We start from the raw sequence: 15,103 nt of genomic DNA on the forward strand, positions 1-15,103 counted from the left end.
CGAGTCCCGCCGGGAAAGAGCAGGTTTGGAGCTGGGGCAGGTGTGGCAGAAGTTAACAAAACCGCGCAGGTGCAGATACAGAGGCTGCCTCTAAAGCGTGGAGTGTTTTTAGTGTGAATGTGTATGATGGTCCAGCAGGGATACTAAGTTGATCGTGGGTCTGGAGCATCTCTCTTACGAGGAAGTTGAGGCTGAGGTTGAGAAGAGATGACTGAGAGGGGACCTTCTTAATGTGTATAAATATCAAAGGGAGGTGTCAGAGCATGGACCAGGCTCTGCTCCCTGGGGCCCAGCAATGGGACAGAGGCAGTGAGCAGGAACTGCCCAGGATGCTCCACCTGAACATGAGGAAGAGCTTCTTCACTGTGAGTGACCGAGCACTGGGGCAGATTGTCCAGAGAGGCTGTGGAGTGTTCCTCACTGGAGATATTCCAGAACTGTCTGGACACAATCCTGTGTGCTGTGCTCTGGGGTAACTCTGCCTGAGCAGGGAGGTGGGACCAGATGAGCCACTGTGGTCCCTTCCAGCCTGAACCTTGTCCAAGCACAAGCAGATAATAGCAAATTTAGCATAATCATTCAAGATGTTAATGCTGACACAGGAAATGGCCTTATTTCCTTTGAAGACCTTGATTTAGCATTGTAATTCTGTGCAGTCATGGTAACATTTGATATTTTTTCAGGGGAGGTTGTCTGTAACACAAACAAATTAGTAGCTCTTCCTAAAATATGCAGTGGCTGCCACTGAACTACTAACAGTAATATATTTGAGGATTCTGTAAAAGAGAGCATTGGAGCATTGCTACTTTATTGAACAGTGTCATCTGATTTTTATGTTCTGAAATACTGCTGGAGCAATGTTCAGACAGTGTCAGGGTACCACTAAAAGCTGTGTGGTTTTGGTTTTAGGTTGAATATCCTGACAAGCAGCTTGTTGTCTTGGAGCGTGGTGGAGCTTCCATGATCACACCTTGCCACACCTTCTCAGAAACGATGTCCTGAGGTTCCCTTGCTGAGCAAAACTGTTACTGGATGCCTGCAAATGGAAGAGAATGGAATCCCTTCGTGGCAGCACTGCATAAGGGACTGTTTGAGCACTGCAGATGTTTCTCTCACCAGCACACCATGGTAGATTTAGCAGAGAAGGAGATGGATAACCCCACGTTTAGAAGTGACACTGTGCTGTCTGATGTTCACTTGCACTGCCCAAGCAAAAGACACCTCATGGTACGACTGAATGCAGTTGGACAGCCAGGTAATGGATGCTTACACTGACCAAGCTGTATTTTAACTGTACTCACATCTTTGTAATGGCTGAATTCTCCTCTAAGGCGTTGATATTAATAGTTACGTATTTTATTCCAGTTATAAGCAGAATCACCTCCTACTCAATCTTTAGAAAGAGGGCTAGCTGTGTTCTCCTCATGAAATTCACTCCAGAAATGAAAACTTGTGGGCAGCCTGTCTTAAAAATTTAACTTTAAGTTACTTTCTGGGAAAAAGTAACCAAATTTACTCACTTACAGGTTTAATTTTATGTATTTGTCCATTGAGCTATAGTGTCAATATAGCACTTTGGGAATCATGAGTTAAAAAAAAGGTGATGTTCCTTGAACACAAACAAAAGGTGAGAATCCAGGGGTTTTAAATAGTGTAACTTAAGTTTAAAATAAAAACTATCAGTAATTAATTTATGACGTTTAATTAAATGTTTATGTGATGGTTTGCCATCAATTCCAGAGGAGCCTAACAGCTTTCTTTGGGCTTTGTGGTGTTTTTTTGGTTTTGATTTTTTTTTTTTGTTGGTGAGGTTGTTGGGGTTTTTTTTTTGGGGGGGGGAGTGGTGCTTAAAAAAAAAGTCAACAAGAAAACTCAAAATAGCAATGGCTTTAACTGACACAGAATTTGAAGAGTCAAGGCTGTAGAGGTAATGAGTTGGCAAATGCCCCTGGCTGATTGCCAGCCTGTAGGTTGCGATAAAGTTGTCAAGGGAACTGCCCTTGGAGCTGCTGGCAAAATGTTCTGTACAAAAGTCCTGCTGTGACAGAAGAGTTAATTGTTTTTTCAAACCCAGTTGTGTCATAAAAAGAGTAACGTCTGCAACTGTTCTGGTGTATGACAATGTGAAAAATTATAAAAGTAGGCCTGACAAAGAAATGAATAATAATTTTGACCCTGTTCAGGTCAAAACCCAGGTAATTAGTGCCGTGGCGGGTTTTCATGCTGTTTGACATGTGTTTGCTGTGATTTTGCTTGGTGCAAAGAACCTTTCAACAGAAGGAAGTGACGGTGTGTTCTACCTACTGTGAATGAGCTCTGTCTGGGAAATTCCTCTGGTTATTGAGACAAGAATTGGATTGTAGTATGACAGCCTTTAATGCCATAATAATCTACCACTGCCATTTTGCTGTGTTTTAGGGAAGTTTATGGGGATTTAGTCTCTTCTCCAGTGAGTCAGTTTGACTTTCCACCTTTTGAATGCTGTAGAAATGTAGAGGATCAGAATGGACTTGGAGAACAAAAGCAATTCATTCACTGATGGCATCCTCTATTCAAATTAGTTTCATCTGGCCATCATGCAAACAGCGGAGACTTTAAATATTTCTCATTCTAGGACAGGCACTGAAGATTTTATTAGATCTATCTAAAAATGGTCTCCCTAGAGAGGACCCTCAGTCAGATTTCAGTAGACCACCTTGGAATGTCTTGCCTACCAAAGAAACTGGAACAGAACTCCATAAATTGTGAAATTGTTGAAAGCAGTGGTGGCAAGCACTTTATCTCTTCCCTTTTGTTGGGAATGAAGATAGATGGAAGGAGTATGGAATGTTCATTCTTCCTCATGCATGGTATTCAGGCAGTACAGATTCCTATGATTAAAATTGCAAGGTCCATGTTTCAATAACTTAACATTTTAATAGATGCTGATGTCACTGAGTGTTGCAAAAGATTTTTAATTAATTGGTCATTGAGAATAGCTTAAGTCATTTAATCTCTTTGAATAATCAGTTTGAACACTTAAAAAAAATTACAAAAGTCTCAGCTTTGGCAAATGCCTCCTGTGCACTTATTTCTGCTCTCATATACTGAGCCTATTTCAAGGCTTGAAGTTGATTGAATTCCTAAAGACTTTCAAAGCAGTAAACAAAATTGCAACTTGCATTTTACTAGGACATGCTTGTTTCTTGCAAGATAGGAATCTTAACCAAAAGAAACTAATTCGAACTTCTATTAATTCTGCTTTCAACTTGGTTTGAACTTGTGTGAACAGAGCAAGTTTTGGAGGATGTAAGAAACCCTCTGCCCATAGTTAAAATAAATGTTACTAAATCAGATGAATGTGCACGTCGTGACTGCAGATGCTGAGTCAGTCAGTGGACTGTGAAAGTGCTTCATTTATTTCTACTGACAGAACTTAAAAACAGAAGTATTTCTTCATAGCAAATAAAACTATATTTCAAGTTACTTATATAATTTTTTATTCTATAGATTTTTAATACATGTAATGCATACCAAAATCTCATGCTTGTGGAAGTTGTGCATAGATTCTGCCTCATCTGGTGTTTAACCTTTCCCCCCACACTGTGTTCTTACAGTATTCCTGTCATATTTCAAACTCCTTTGGAGCACAGAAGATTTGGCATCTGGGAAACACATGAGAGAAATTACTGCAGGAAGAGAACACCAGTGCAGAAAAGGAGATGAACTGTGTGACAAGGACAAGAGTAACATAAAAAAAGAAGAAGAATTAAATAGTGAAGGAGTAGAAGCTCTGCTAGATGATGATGGAGACTTGGAAGTGGTCAGAAGGCCTCAAAGTGCCTCTGGTTTGGAAGCAGAGGATCTTTTGAGGGATATAGTGTGCCCTGTAATTCTGATGAAAGGGAAAGAAGATGCTTTTGAAGATGAAGAGCCGGAGTGCACTTGCAGTGATTTTGTTAAAATAGGTAAATAATAAGCTTTCCATCAAGGAGAAATGGGGCAAATATGTTTCTGTAAAACAAAAGAAAAACAGGCTTTCTTTAGAAATGGAACAGCAGTTTGTTAAGTGAAAGAAAATAATGAACGTAATACTGTGAGATTGCAAATAAAAATGTACATTTTTTCTCTGGAAGTGATTTGGGCAGTCGTATACCATGGGAAACTCAGGGCTCCTTAATTAGACTGGGTGTTTGGCATTATCTAGCATTATTCTATAGAATGAAGAGTGTTTAGTTCTATATTTGAAAGGGAAGCATAACCTTAGTTTCAAACTTACCCCTGTGGAACTTGATTTGAACAATTTTGAGATAATTATTTCTGCTCTGCTCTCATTTCCACAGAACACACTATGGCAACCCCCTTAGAAGACGTTGGTAAACAAGTACGTGTTCTGCCTTGTAGCATCTTGATTTGCATGGAATGTGCTTCGGAACTGCCTGAGTTTTAACTGCTTCCCTTGTCCCCAGGTCTGGCGTGCTGCCTTCCTTCTGGCTGATTACATTTTCTTTAAAAGGGACACATTCAGGTGTTGCTCTGTGCTGGAGCTTGGAGGTGGCACTGGGATTTCCAGCATTATCATGGGAACAGTTGCCAAGAGAGTTTATTGCACGGGTAAGGCAGTTATTTTCAGTTACAGCTAATCATTTTTTATTAATGTTTATCAAGTTGTGTTATTTACTGAAAAATAACAGGAACTTTCTCAAGGGGCTGAGAAAGCACAAGAGTTTAAAAGCAAGAGATGTTGCTGTGAACTCAAGATAGGGTGTCCAGATTAAAATAGGTAGTGTAGAGATCTAACTTCTTTCTTTCTTCAAGGATTGCTCAGAGCTTGGAACTGAAAGACAAAAGGAAGAAGGAATCTAGGGAAGCAGTCATCAGTGGACAGAGTTGCTCTGAATTTTCCTTAATCTCATGGGCTTGAGAGAAACTTCAAGTATAGTCTGAGAGGCATACATGGCCCATACAAAATGTTCTTGTTTTTGATATCATTATCACTTCTTTTCCAGATGTTGGTGAAGATCTTCTGGCCATGTGTGAGCAAAATGTTGCATTAAACAAACACCTGATGGAGTCAGGGGGTAAGTGCTGTATGGTCAGACTTTGACTCTTTACTTTAGCTCAGGTGCTGTCTGAAAGGCCATTTGGGACTGATGTGATTCTTCTTCACCCACAGGAGGGGAAGTTAAAGTGAAAGAACTGGATTGGCTGAAAGATGAATTCTGCACTGGTAGGTGCTTATAATGGTTCCTTTTAGATTGGGCTTGGTGTTTGGTTTTACATATTCAAAAGCCTCTCTTGAGCCTCAAAAAAAAATCCTGGTTAATGATAATATTTGATACTGCCAGTTGAAAAGGTTTTATGTTTATTAGACTTGCAAATAAAGATTCTTTTAATGAAGAATAATTTTTTAAAAGCATGATAAGATACGAAGAATAATCAAAACTTATATAAAGATATATCTGGGGTTTTGTTTAAAGGAGTACTTGCTTTAATGTATTTAAAGCTGTGATCTTGCTACAGGGTTGTGAATTCTGAAGTGAAGGAAAACTTTTGCTTGTCAGTCAGCCTTGGGAGGGTTGGACATAACAGAGAAAGCAGGGGACTGAGGGAACTTCAGAGAATGAACAGAGCAAGGTTTTGATTTCCCTTTAGTGGCGTGCTCTGTTTATGGAGCAGCAGATGCCCACAGGAGCTAAGAAGTTCCTTTTCTCCAGTAATTTGAGACATTTAATCATGTACACCAAAGCCATATTTTTTCTTACAGATCGTGAAGCTCCTTATAGCTGGTCTGAAGAAGAGATTGCTGATTTGCTTGATCACTGTTCTGTGATAATGGCAGCTGATGGTAGGAAAAGATAAACAGTATGCTTTTAAATCAAACACTCAAGCATTATGAGTAATAATTTAAACAAACCTAATTTGTTTTTAAAATCTAATAGGTCAGATCCTTACCTAATTTGCCAAAGCTCTGCCTTAAGTGTTCCTGTCTGTATTTTTCTTTTCTAAACACTTGTATTTACATTCTGAATTAGCAATGGGAGAACAGATGTTGCAAGCTACTAGCTCTTCCTTTTCTTTGGTGTGTTAATTCTTTGTGGCTAAATAAATTGCTGGACACAATCACAAGTAACTGATGAATCAGGAGAGTTGTGTTGTCCTATCATTGTCTTGTATTATGTAACTTCTGTGCAAATAATAATAAATAGGTTTGAGATTTTCTATAATGTGAATAGCAATTTCAGATGCTGCACTTTCCCATGGAGTCTTTGGATATCACTTTTCTGCTTTTTTTCTTGCTTAAGTGAAGGATTTTAAAATGACAGGCTAGCTTATCTGTATAGGAAAACCATTGTTCTTTTGATCTGTAGATCTATATATAGATGTACAGATTTCTTGCTAAAGGAGAATTGATTTTAGTTAAGATATTGAAAGGAGTTGCAAGACTGCTTTCAAAGGACATCTGGTTATAAGGGTAAATTAATTATGGCCTGGTTGGGGTTTTTATAAGAAAAAAGGCTCTATACTCTCTGATATCATGGGGGTTTTTCAGCTTTATAGTCAGATTATTTCCAGACTGAGAGAATTCTTGTTAAAGCTTGTAAATTCTGACAATTGATTCCCATTCTGATGAGAGAAAGCTTAAAGTAAGCCTGACATAAATAGCAGAGGTGGATACTCTTGCAGGGTCAGTTGTTGCCATTAAAAACATACTTTGCACTTAGATAAGATAGTGACTTGTTTGATTAATCAAACTAAGGTGTGTTGTTGTTTCATAATGGAGACTTAAGTAAAGTACACCCTTAATTATACATATGCTCCTGGTCTTGTTTCTTGTAGTGTTCTATGATGATGACCTGACAGATGCCTTGTTCAGAACTCTGTATAGACTCACACACAACTTGAAAAATTCTTGCACAGTTTACTTAGCACTAGAAAAGAGGTAAGTATTACCAAGAACTTAAAATAAAAAGCACTAAAAACTTTGTGTGTTTTGATTAAAGGTTGGCTTCAAATTTTCATTTTATCGGTTGACCACAGGCTGCAGTATATGCTCAGGACAAGTATTTTTTTTTCCTACATGCCTAATTTTTATCAGTTCAGAATTTGAGTTTCACAAGAGTTTGCCTTTTGTTGTCCTACCTTTCCCTCACCTGAGATAAAGGATAAATAGGTAGCCAGATTGATGTATTCCATAATGCCTGACAACATTTGCTATATATTTTTGAGGTCACAGAGTGAAATGAAGTGGTTTAGAATTAGGATTCATATTTCCCAGCTTGAGAAACTCTAGAACAGTTTCTCTTGTTTGCTTTCAAGGAATCATTGAATGTTTTTAAGTAATTGTGTGTTAGAGTACATTCATAAGCTGATACACAAATAGGCTTTGCTTAAATCTCTGGAGATAGGTAAGCTGTAACTCCTCCTGTGGTTTGTTGCCAGGTGTTTGTCCAGGAAGCTAAGCCAGTAATTCTGTTGTGGCAAAGTGCCTTAAAATCAATGGAAAGATTCACTCAAGAGTTACTGTGTATTGATGCTGACATAACATCTTTTCTGCTTTTCAGGAGGGGGGGGGGGTGTACATTTTTTTGGCTGTTGGGAGTTAATTATGCTGAGAAGACCCATTTTTTCATTAGCTGAGGGAAGTTACACACCTATTTAAGAAGCCAGCATAGGAGAGATGTTCTAAATGAAATACTCTTTTGCCAGGCTGAACTTCACTTTAAGACATATGGACGTTACATGTGAGGCCTACAGTCACTTTAGAAATACTCTAAATGATTTGGAGAACCTTCAAGATGGAAAAATGAAATATACAGTGGAGCCCATTAAGCTTGATTTCTGCCAGTTCCTTGTTTATGAGCGAATTGAGCAGTTGGTAAGTGGCATTCATGAAAATAAATGTAATATGTCAGGCTAATCACCTCACATTAGTTATCAGCTGTTTATGTAGCATGAAGTAAGAAGAGGAGAATAAACATTATCTTTTATCTCCATTTAGCTTTTTTGATTTAAAGTGATCCTTCTTTGTGCTTACATAATCTGTACTAGATTGACATGTCCTGGTTTTGACTAGGACAGAGTTGATTTTCTATCACCAGTAGCAGAGTGGCTGAGATTTCACTCAGTTCCTCAAAGGGTAAGAGACATTTACTTTGTAAAATGCCATTTTTGTGATTGAACTGGAAAATGTTCAATATCTCTTCTCATTTATTTTCTTGTAGGAAAAATTCATTTCACAGTTTTAGTAATTCCTTTCCCAGTTCAGAGTTCAGGAAATAAAGTTTTAATGTCTATGAAGAAGTCAATTAGCTGTAAACTTCTGTTATTGAGAAACATCCAGATGTAATATTTCTGGTTATCTAATTACCTCACGAGCACTTAAGGTTCTCTTTCTCCCTTTTTTCCAGATTATCTGCCCTTAGGAATATTATACAGGGTAGCTAACAGCTTGCTGACGTCTAGAACAATCCAATCTAACTGATATTTTTAGACAACTTTCAAATCTTGTACAGGATTGCAAATCTGGTACCAAGAAACTATGTTGCTGTAGTCAACTATTGCTGTGTGTATGCATAGTGAGATTGCAGGGGCCACAGTTACTTCATCAGATTGATTTATTTTACTTAATGTTGATACCTCCAGGCATAAAACGTGTAAAACGTGTTTAAAAGTTTTACAAGTACACAGAAGTAACCTGGATTATACCTACATGTGTAAACTCATTCCCTGGCTGCCTTGAGGAAGGCTGCTGATCCTTGAAATCTTTTTAATCTTTTCTTGAAATGCATTTTTAAAATGCCTGTGTTTTTATTTATCATTAAGTCTATTGCCACAACTGGAAGATATCATGGTGAAGAGTACGTGATAGTCTGCGTAATTATCCTTTTTGGAGCAGACAAAGTGTGTATTAATATATTCTAAAGAAACTAATTGATTAAGGATTTTTCATCCTTGTTGTTTATAAGGTTGAGAAGGGAGGTGTTTATATAGGCCATGTGTTTGTGAGACTCTGATTCCTCAGTAAATTATCTCTTCAGCTGTTTTTTTACCAGCATTATTGAAACCATTTGTCAACACAGGCTAAGAAAACGAGCAGGATTATCAGACAAAATAGTGCAGAAGATCATGCAGATCAGTGCAATCACAGAATACTCTGAGTTGGAAGGGACCCACAAGGATCATTGAATCCAACTCCTAAGTGAATGGCCCCACACAGGGATTGAACCAGCAACCTTGGCATTATTAGCACCATTCTCTGACCAACTGAGCTAATTTCAAACTATTTTGAAACAAATTCTTTTGTACTAACTGTGCATTTTCTTAAAAATCATGCTACAAGAATGAAGCAATCAGCTATATTGCTCTGTTTCAAAGATAATTTGGTAGTTGTTCCAGGAGACTACATAGATGGATTTGGTATCCATCCATGGATGGATACCATCTGTAGGTGGAGGTATAGGGTATGTCTTAAAATTTGTCTTACAGTGAGCATTTGAACTTTTTCATAATTGCAGCCTACTGATGTGAGAAAATACCTGTATGTATTCTTTCTGCTCCTACAGGAATTGTGGAAGATCATGGCCGAACACCTAACGTGACAGGCCCATGAGAAAATAGAAGATCTTTACCTTAGGAGAAGGGCTGTTTTGATGTTCTGTTAAGATAAGGATTTTCATCCCAAGAAAAGCATCTTCTGGTGGAATTGTGTTCTCAGAAAGTATTGCAATGCAGTTTTGCTTTACTTTTTTTGGTTTTGGCACTTGGTTTCTTGGACTTGTGCACTTGGACGTGATTTCTTTGTTGTTTCCGAGTACCTGCTGGATGCCAGACAGTGGCAGTGACATGGTGACTTGCTCTTTGGGATTGCTGACTTCATTTTTAGAGCCTGGCAAAGAAGTATGTAACCTTTTCCATGTGGCTGATTTGCAGATGTGCATTTCCCTTTTTAGTTTACAGAACATGGACATTTCTCAGTCTCATCCCTGTTTCACATTATTTGTATTTATGGACACTTGTGAAACAGCTTCTGGACAAGACTTGTTTGTCATGAGTGAAATTTTCCTTAAGCAATTTGTTTATGAAACTTGGTCCTTAATTCTCAGTTTGTCCTGTCTGGGTCACTCTAGTATAGGGCCACTGTCTGAACTGAAAGGAGACAAGATGCATTTTGTTTGAGCCTCTAAAAATACTCCACAGAGGTTTTGGAGTATAGGAGGTCAACCCTATATTGCCCTGCAGGAATTTTAAGCTATTCTGTCCTAGGCAGGTTGAGGGTGAGAAGGTACCACATGAAGTGAGATGTTCCAGCTCTTGAAATATTTGGAATTCTACCCTCAGCATATACATGGGAGGGTGGGGAGAATGTCTTGTCCACACAAAAGGGGGCCTCCAATAACTTACTTTTGGATTAAAGTAAAACATATTTATTAAATCTCTCCTGTGTTATTAATGAAACCATTAAGTACAAGCTTGTACTTCTCTAAATGTTATGTGCACTGTTGTGTTTATATCACTTTGCCATATGTACACTGCCATGAGAATCCTTGTGCCCACTGGATTCCTCAGCACTAGGAGAGTGTCAGTGATGAAGCTGTTCCAGCCTGGGACTCGTGGGAGTGTGCAGACATTCATTAGAAGCATCTGACTGATTTCTTGAAAGCCCGTTTTACATTTGGTGTAGGTCAGTTATTTCATGACCTGCTTATGTGTGTGAAGACCTATTTCCTGTGTTCTGTAATGGGATGAAAGGTTATTATATGATGATGGCCATTCCCTGTGAGTACAGACAAAGTAAAAATTACATTATGTTAGCACCTGTCTGCCTAGATTAATACAAAACTTCTCTCTCAGAACCCTCATTTGAACTTCAAAGATAAAAAACTCAATTTTAATCCAAAGATTCCCAAACTAGTGTCCGTTTGTTTGTTATGTAATGTTATTAACTTTGGTACATTCAGCTATTTTTGAATGCTTATTTCAGTGATTTTTTGAAGGCTGTAGCAAGAAATCAGTTTGAACTGATGTGAAATAGTGTGTGCAGTTAAGATTTTTTTCTCACATGGGATTTCTCAAAGTCTTTGGAATTATCAACAGAAACTCACCTGCAAGTCCTTCATTTATGTGAAGGAAGAGAAAGTAGGCACTTAATTTAAAACTTATGAATATTTCTACTTGGCTGTGGAGATTAAGTTGGAAAGTTTTCATTTGGAAAACTGACTTTCTCTTTTGCTAAATAAAGTCATCAGGCAGTTGGGAGCATTTCTGGATCTGGTTGGCAAATCCAGTGGTCATCCAGATGGATCATTTTCTGGAGAGAGGAACACAGAGGAGGTGAAGGGGAACCTGTGGAGCCCTTGCAGTGCACTTAGTTCTGATGAAAGGGAAGAGTGTCCAAATATTCTTGGTAATGGATAGACTCATGATCTTCCAGGAGGAATCTGGCTTGAAGCAAACTGATTGTCACTTTTGTCACTGCCATATGGTGAAAAAACAAATGCCTTTTCTCAGTCCCCATGCCCGTCCCGCTTTTATCTCTCTGAAGAGAAGCAAAAATGACACAATTATAGATACTGATCAGGAGAAGAACTTGAACTTTTATGCAACATCTCAATAAGCATTACAAACTAATTGCATTAATTTCTTTTAAATCTCTGTTGATGTGAAACTTTGAGAGTCGCTTTGTTGTGAACATCTGTGTGTCCTTTTGCAGTAGAAAAATGTTGAAGACATTCCCTCAATGGGGTAGATTCTGTGTATTTATCATTGCTGGGTGTTCTCAAGTGTAGGTGGCTATTTGTAGGCCATCCTTGTAGCTCCATCTGCTGTACAACACTTTGAGTCAAAACATTTTACAGTTTGTTCAACACCCTGTTCCTTTCTAGTTTAACAGTATTGTATTTTGGAGTAGCAGCTTAGGTTGCATGCGTGGTTCTGTACTTCTCACCTAGACTTGCAGATGAAGGTACAGTGGAAATAATCCTGAAAAGAAGGTGGTGTTTAATTGGCTGCTTTCTGACAGTAGCTTCAGGAGGCTGCCTCCAGCAGTTTGGGGTTTTCAGGTAACATTCTAGGAAAAAATGGACATACTTTGTGTGTGTGGTAGGGACTTCTCATTCCTTAGAAGATGAGGACTTAAATTGGATCTCAAGGTTTTATAGCAGATAACTATTGTGAGATTGTCTGTTCTTTAACTCCACCATTTGTGGACTTCCACATCTACCAGTAGTTCCACTCCTTTTCTGTTTTCACCAGGGAATTAAGGGCTTTGCCCCTGGCAGATGCATTTCTGGGTTTTGTTTTGTTTGCTTTGTTTTTTCATTCTGATAAACAACATCTTAAAACTTGGAGAAATAATTTTGTGTGTCTGAGATTTCTACTTACTGAGCTTATTTTATGTTCCAGTTGTATATTTCCCCCTTCCATAGTGTTGGTGATAGCAATTTTGCAATCTGAATTCTGATGTTTTTGATTCCAAGGAACCCCAATTGCAAGTGTACTTTTTCATTGGTTCAATGAGACCTAATTCAGCTGACTGCTGTGATCCAGTCGGGGCCATCAGTGGGGATCTGTTGCTGGGGGTATAAAGAGAGAGCAGACCAGCTCTTTTGATGGCAGTGGATATCTGGGTCCACTTTGGAGTTATGTGTAACTGTGCTCTCAATACACGTGGCAGTGCAGGGTGTGTTAGCAAAGCTGATTTACCTCAGTCCTGTGCCTGAGACCACATTACCTGGACACAGACTGCCAGGAGTGTGAAAGCCAAGAGCTGCTGCTGATTTTAAACAGTTACTGGTGCTGAATATTGGGTAGGGGAAACCGAAGACTGCTTCTGAAAAGTGGGTGCTGAATTCCTGTCTGTCTGCTTGTTCTGACATGTCAAGGATAGCTGCCTGTCTCATAAGCTTGTAGAGATTTTTCAATCTGCAAGTAAATTGAGAATTATTCACTTAATGCTTAGCAACTTGTCTTTAAAATGCAGTTCATCTCCTGAGTCTGATCATGGTGTTTGTAACCTGAACACTTTGGAGGTTCAAGTGAAGGAGGATTTGAAAATGAGCTACTTCTTGCTGCCAGGCTGTCATGCTGTGACATAGTTCCAGAGGTTTGTGTTCTCTGACAGACTTCATCCTGCTGTTGTTCCACTCATCCTGACCTTTTTTGTGTGTCCTTTGCATCTGTGCTGGAAGTTGGTGCATTAACAGAATAAAGGTTCCTCTTGAGAAATAACTGCCTCTTTACGCTGCCAGCAGTGCAGTCAGCTGTGTCAGTACAGCACATTGCCTCAGAGAAAGTTTCTCCCAGCAGATGGCACATGGAATTTCTTTAACAATACCAGCACCTAAAGGCAGTAACAAAATATCTACATGTATATATGTGTGTGTTTGTTTACACATTGCCCAGGCCAGCCCCACTGGTGTGAGCAAGAGGAGATGCAAAGGAACATCCCTAGCCTGCTAGCAGGGTGAGTGTATTCTCTAAGCTTTTTGAGCAAATATTCAAAGGGAATACTCATCAGTACTATCAATACTACAATACTATCGTTGTATCACTCGATAGTGATATGTAAGATGTTAATAATAGTTAGAGACATAACGTAAACAAAACTCCTGCCTCAAAGTTGAGTAAAAATACATGTAATAAATCAGGCAAGAAAGCTGACAGGGAGCTGAACAGAAGATAGCATGAAAAAAGTAAAGTTTGCTGCTCTGTAACAGCCCTGCTCAGTTCTTGTTCAATGGGATGTCAGTAGCAGGTTTACATTGTAGAATGATCAGAAGGGGCTCCAAGAAATTATCTGCTCTGTATTCCTCTCAAAGTAGAATTATATTCATCTGAGAATCTTGATGACTGTCTTGCTTCTTATCAAAGGCTCTCATCATAGAGATCCTGTATTTCTCCCAGTAATCTGTTCTAGTGCTTCCTTATCCTTTATGATACAAATGGCTTACTGCCATCTGAATGGCTAAACTGCTGCCTCTCTTGCGATTTTGGACCATTAAACCTTTCTTACTGTAATAAACGGACAGACATAAGGGTTCTGGGCACGGTAAGTGGAAATGAGGAGGCGTAGATGGCCTAGTCTCAAGTGGTATGTGCAGGGACAGAAGGATCCCATAACACCATCTGCAAATTGATGGTGTTGCAGCTCAAAAGAACAGCTCTGGCCACTCCAAGCCCACAGCATTCATGCCTTGCTTTTGTCCTCTCCAGCTCTCCTGTCCAGTGGCCTTCAGCTACTCTGCCACAATATCTGCTCCAGGATACTCCCTGGAGCCTTCAATGGAGGTAACTGGGGACTGAGCAGGGTCTGACAGCTCCCCTCTCTTGTGACTAAGTGTGCATCCCTTATGGATCGCAGTGCAGGAGTTCTCTGAAGTCACCTGGACAGGGAGAGGGTGCCTGTGTGCTGCTCACGGGAGAGGGGAGGGAGGTGTTCGTTTCAGAAGCACTTGTTGGCCTTCTGTAGACAGGCCTTAGGTTTTGAAGAAAACCAAGACTGTGAATGAGACATGGAATTCTGTAAGATGAGAGTCCTGGTGGGGTTCAACATGCTTGCCGTGGGTTCTGTTGGGGATGAGATACATAATAATTATTATTGGGTTGGAGTTTCAAGGGCAGCATTGTGTCTGCTGTAGCAGAACCAAGCAGCAACGGAGCAGAAGGGCTCGTTAGGGGATTGAGCTGCTTCAATACACTACCATCCACAACAAAAACGTGTTTTGGCTAAGTCTGGCTTAGGTGTTGGTGAAGATTTGAGTTTTAAATTTGGAGTTTGACATTATACTAGTTTTAATTTTAATTTCTAATCAGAGTTAGAAGACCAAATCACTTTCCCAGTAGCTGCCTTTGCTAAATTTAAGTATGTCCCAAGTGGCAGCAGGTAAATACGAGGCAATAAGGAAAGGACAGTGGGTCTTCGTGGAGCTGTAACAGTGCAGGCACGGATTCCAATCGCGGTTAGGAAAGAGGCTCCGCTGCGCTTCTCGCGGATGCGCGATGGATGGAGGAAACAGGCTCCGCTGCCCTTGTCGAGGGTGCGCGGTGGCCCAGGGAGCTGCGGGACGCGGGGAAGGCGGAGAGGAGGGCGGGCAGCCCCAGGCCGGAGGGTCCCTCAGAGGCC

The 15,103-nt window shown here is 39.7% G+C and overlaps 1 protein-coding gene across 1 annotated transcript; it reads left to right on the forward strand.

Moving 5' to 3' along the window:
* Nucleotides 1–13,206, forward strand: METTL22 (methyltransferase like 22). The gene is made up of 11 exons (XM_008633375.2): nucleotides 1–23; nucleotides 910–1,255; nucleotides 3,597–3,947; nucleotides 4,323–4,363; nucleotides 4,449–4,593; nucleotides 4,989–5,060; nucleotides 5,156–5,209; nucleotides 5,747–5,827; nucleotides 6,820–6,922; nucleotides 7,690–7,858; nucleotides 9,546–13,206. The coding sequence occupies exons 2-11, from the start codon at nucleotides 1,033–1,035 to the stop codon at nucleotides 9,579–9,581; spliced, it is 1,275 nt and encodes a 424-aa protein (XP_008631597.2). The 5' UTR covers nucleotides 1–23; nucleotides 910–1,032; the 3' UTR covers nucleotides 9,582–13,206.
* Nucleotides 13,207–15,103: the final 1,897 nt, after the last annotated feature.

The sequence above is a fragment of the Corvus brachyrhynchos genome, unplaced genomic scaffold, assembly GCF_000691975.1.
Source record: "Corvus brachyrhynchos isolate BGI_N302 unplaced genomic scaffold, ASM69197v1 scaffold5, whole genome shotgun sequence".
Classification (NCBI taxonomy): domain Eukaryota; kingdom Metazoa; phylum Chordata; class Aves; order Passeriformes; family Corvidae; genus Corvus; species Corvus brachyrhynchos.